Here is a 4,263-nt window from a genome sequence, read left to right as displayed (position 1 = left end):
ACTTTTTATGCCAAGGACCACTTAACCAATAAAAAAACACTCACGGACCACCTAACTCTACAAATATCCAAAAACAATAGGCCTGCTTATCACTCCAACAGTATATAACAAATTACAGTCTAATAATGACAGCTTAAACTTCTCTATATCGCCTCGTTCACACATTAAATCAACAATACAAATACAACTACAGATTATATAAGCATTTTGTTCAAATGCGATTTAAAATGCTCTCAGGTTTTACGCCTCTTATGAAATGTAGACTACATTTATTACGGAGTTTATGTCCGAGCCAACAGACTCACAGATCGTTGGCAACTGAGAGATATGCAAAATACACTGCATTCTACGACACAAACCTCCGCTGTGGATTTTCAAAATAAAATACAGTAAAACTATAGTCGCAGGCCCAAGTTTAACTCTCTGAGGCCTGCATGGTCTGCCAAAAACAAAACAAAAATAAAAAAACGTTTATGCAGCCCCAACAACAGCCTCTGATCATCAACAGACTTCATACAATGCTTCATCGGATTCATGTTTTGATAATAATCTCTACCTCACTCCTAACACATCTAAATCTACTTTCAGCATGGATAAATGTTCATAAAGCACATCCATTGTTTGTTTTATACGCCCGTTGACAGGGGGTCGCCAGTCTCTGGCACTGTTATTTTGGGGTCGTGGGCCGAAAAGTTTGGGAACCCCTGATGTAGATGACATTAAGAAGGCTAAAGTGTGTGTGTGTGTGTGTGTGTGTGTGTGTGTGTGTGTGTGTGTGTGTGTGTGTGTGTGTGTGTGTGTGTGTGTGTGTGTGTGTGTGTGTGTGTGTGTGTGAGTGTGTGTGTGTGTGTGTGTGTGTGTGTGTGTGTGCGTCCAGGGAAGCAGAGGTGCTGGACCACANTAATCAATTTTTATTCTTTTAATAATAACGTGTGCACAGAAATTTTTCAGGGACGGACTAGCCATCTGTATAATTTCCCCGCAACGAGGTTCCCCTTTTCAAAAGGGGAACCTCGTTGCGGGGAAATTATACAGATGGCTAGTCCGTCCCTGAAAAATTTCTGTGCACACGTTATTATTAAAAGAATAAAAATTGATTAAAAAAAAGTTGATTAAAAAAAAATTTATTTTAATTTTGTAATCATCTCGCGACCCCCACTTGGGGTCACGACCCCCACTTTGGGAACCCCTGATCTACATCACCTACAGGCTCAGTGTGTATCACACTCACTTCAGCAGGTTCAGGATCTCCACTTCATACGCATCCTTCTTTAAGCTGTAAAGAACACCAAGACTGTGACTGTGTTGCATAATTATTTTTCCACAAAAGGACTGAAAATGATATGAAAAGCATAAAACCAGTGAACAGAAATCTCAAAATCGGAGTTTACAAACCTGTAAACATTCTTCAGTTGCACGTTGGGAACAGTGTTGAACTTGTGTTTCTTGAAATACACCTCCTGTGAGACAGAAATAGACATTAATTATAGACCATCAAATAGTGTTTCAGCTTGAAGATTAAGAAAAAAACAAAAACACGTCTCAACAAAATATGTTGTTGTCTACAGGACTATTCAAGTCAATTACAAAAAAAGTATGACAGCAGGAAAATAAATGGCCTTATACAAGACTTCAATGCTGTATTGTTTCACCCTGGGTTACAGCTTTAACGTATATTATAGAGCTTTATTATTTAAATTAAAGGAATATAATAACGTTTCTCTGAGATCTTACGTGGAAATATCCGTTCATGTTGAGGCCGATGATTCCAAAATGGTAGGAGCGGGACACATCGGGGATGACGCACTCTCTGCCTTTCCTCTGCTCAGGCATTCGCATCCACATGTCCCAATCCCACAGCTACAAGAGAAAACACACACAGAGAGTTCTCAGGCACATGGAAGGGCAATGCAGGTGGTTTCTGCGCTTCCTTACGCCTTAAAATTCAAACCTTACATGCACATTCCGACCATTTCAAAAAGTGTCCCCATCTTTCTTTGAGCTCAGGTTTGCTCGTATGGCTATTTAGCTCCTCAATATTCTACTTTCTTCATTACCTAGCATCTACTTATGTCTAACATTGTCTGCAAACGTCAATACACTAATCCTTGACTAAATAACTGAGATACAGTATAGTCATTTTCAAAGGAACCATAACTGGTAACAGATGAAGAAAACATGCAAAAGCACCGGATGGGGTTCAGAAATCTTGCACCTTCTCAGGGGTCGGCCACTTGGGCTCCAGCTCGTCCTTGTAGAGGCTCTTCTTTAGCACCCAGCCCAGGCCGGGCATGCTCTCCACCCTGTAGAGCAGGGCGGGGTCTTCTGCTGTGTGTTCATAGCCCTGAACAACAACAACAACAACAACAACCAAAACAAAAGCTGTCACATATTATGCAACTTCTCTGTGGGCATCAAGCCTTCCTGCAGGTCAATCAGTGGGTAGGAATATAATGAGGCCACATTGAGGCAGAAAGAACATTAAAAAAGGAGAGAAAAACAAGATAAAGTGCTTTGATGTTCTATATTTAGGAGCACAGAACAAGAAAACCAGATCCTGTGGTGTCTCCTTACACTGTGGATCATGTTGAGTTACACCCTGGGGTTAAAAGAGAACTGATAGATCTCCTCATCACATGTTCTTTTGTTGAGTCCAAACAATCCTATCTCCTCCAGAGATGCACAGAAGTCAGTTGCGCAGCCGAAAAAAGGTAACGAGACACACAATATGCCTTTGGCTGTCTGAACTGGGCTATGTGTAAAGCAGAATGTGCGGGAAGAAAATAAGTTTAATTTTTTAAACAGTGGAAAGTCCTTACAGATTTGTACACAGTTAAGTAACTAATGGCCATAGTTATTAGCAAGCGTTTATTTGGAAAAAAACTAATATTTGATCCAGAATATAGCCTTCACGTTAAAGAAAGGCTAGCATACAGCCAACCCCTGTTTCATTGGCCTGAATATGAAAGTCAAAGGTTGTCTGCGAACATTTTCCAAAATAGAAAAAAAATTGTTAATCAGGCATTGGGGTTCTCATGTCCGTACAGCTTAGCCTTCTAGTATGCATTCGTCAAATGCTAAATGTTGTACTTAAAAATAAATTATATAAAAACGTACTTATTAAGCATCACTGCTAGAATGCTTCTTTGATGCAATTTCATAAATTCTTCCTCTGTTTCAACTAGACAGGCAAATAATGTATTGAGAACATAAACTAATATGAGGGCCGGCTAAAAAGGAGGTGGATTTGAGTTTAGCTGGAGCTTTAAGAGGCGGGGCAGGAAGAGGGTGAGCAGGTGGAGCAGCCAGGACTCACCTGGTCGTTCCAGGCTGAGATGCAGTACAGACTGTCATCCTCATCCAGCAGGTGGACCGTCTGACTCAGAAAACTAAAGGGGAAACAGAGGAGCAATATTAGGAGGGACATTAGTAGCTACATCAGTATTACAAATGACAAAATCATAATAAATATGCCTTGTTGCACAAGACAGTACATTTCAAATACATATTTTAACATAGTTTAAGACAAAATATCAAAATATGAACCAGTTCTTGGACCAATTGAGCAGCAAGACTCCAGTAAGCAGCTGGTAAATTGACAAAACTTTAACCAGAGAAAAAGTGTATAGTTTGTTTAGAGGCGCATATTCGGGATCTTATATATTTATATGTCTAACTACATGGGCAAAATATAAGTTGACACCTGAACATGGCAGAAATGGCAGTCCAAAAACATTAGCCATTTATAGAAGTTTCTATTTATCGCACTGATTAGTCACATTTACAGCTACACACACAACCTCATGTTGTTTTATTAGTACATTGACGAGTATGCTACTATGTATAAAGCTGCTCCATAACAATTACCATTTAAAGTAGCTTTTTGTTTCCGGTTAGGGGTAGTTGATCACATTTTCACACATTCCTTGTTTGTTGGGCGATTTAAATTGGCTCTCAAAACAGTATTAAAAAAATGGCCTACGCATTACATAGTGTTGAAGTACATTAGGTCTGCTGCACCTGTTTTCTTCTGGGAAAATAAATCAAAAGTTAGATAAAGTTGGATTTTTTCCAGTAATCTTTTATTGTTAGGATGGGTTTGAGTCAAAGCTGGACAAGGTCCTATAACTTGGGGCACTTAAAAATTCTTTAACTGTCAGTATTTTATTCTGAACATATACAATTGAATTTACATTTTCAATGAAAGAAAAGTAAAAAAAAAATGATTTATTTGTTGGCGGGTATTGAACCTGTCTGGAGGTC

The 4,263-nt window shown here is 39.1% G+C and overlaps 1 protein-coding gene across 1 annotated transcript; it reads right to left on the bottom strand.

Annotated features, from left to right (window-relative positions):
• Nucleotides 1-1,227: 1,227 nt before the first annotated feature.
• On the bottom strand, nucleotides 1,228-3,758 carry LOC104963187 (protein O-linked-mannose beta-1,2-N-acetylglucosaminyltransferase 1-like). Its single transcript, XM_010791754.1, has 5 exons — nucleotides 3,317-3,758; nucleotides 2,216-2,344; nucleotides 1,735-1,860; nucleotides 1,396-1,460; nucleotides 1,228-1,276 (listed from the first exon to the last, which is right to left on the bottom strand). The coding sequence occupies exons 1-5, from the start codon at nucleotides 3,425-3,427 to the stop codon at nucleotides 1,228-1,230; spliced, it is 480 nt and encodes a 159-aa protein (XP_010790056.1). The 5' UTR covers nucleotides 3,428-3,758.
• Between the last annotated feature and the right edge of the window lie 505 nt (nucleotides 3,759-4,263).

The sequence above is a fragment of the Notothenia coriiceps genome, unplaced genomic scaffold, assembly GCF_000735185.1.
Source record: "Notothenia coriiceps isolate Sejong01 unplaced genomic scaffold, NC01 NC01_scaffold00001631, whole genome shotgun sequence".
Lineage (NCBI taxonomy): Eukaryota > Metazoa > Chordata > Actinopteri > Perciformes > Nototheniidae > Notothenia > Notothenia coriiceps.
The sequence above is the reverse complement of the archived record's forward strand: the minus strand, read 5'-3'. Positions and strand labels throughout refer to the sequence as shown.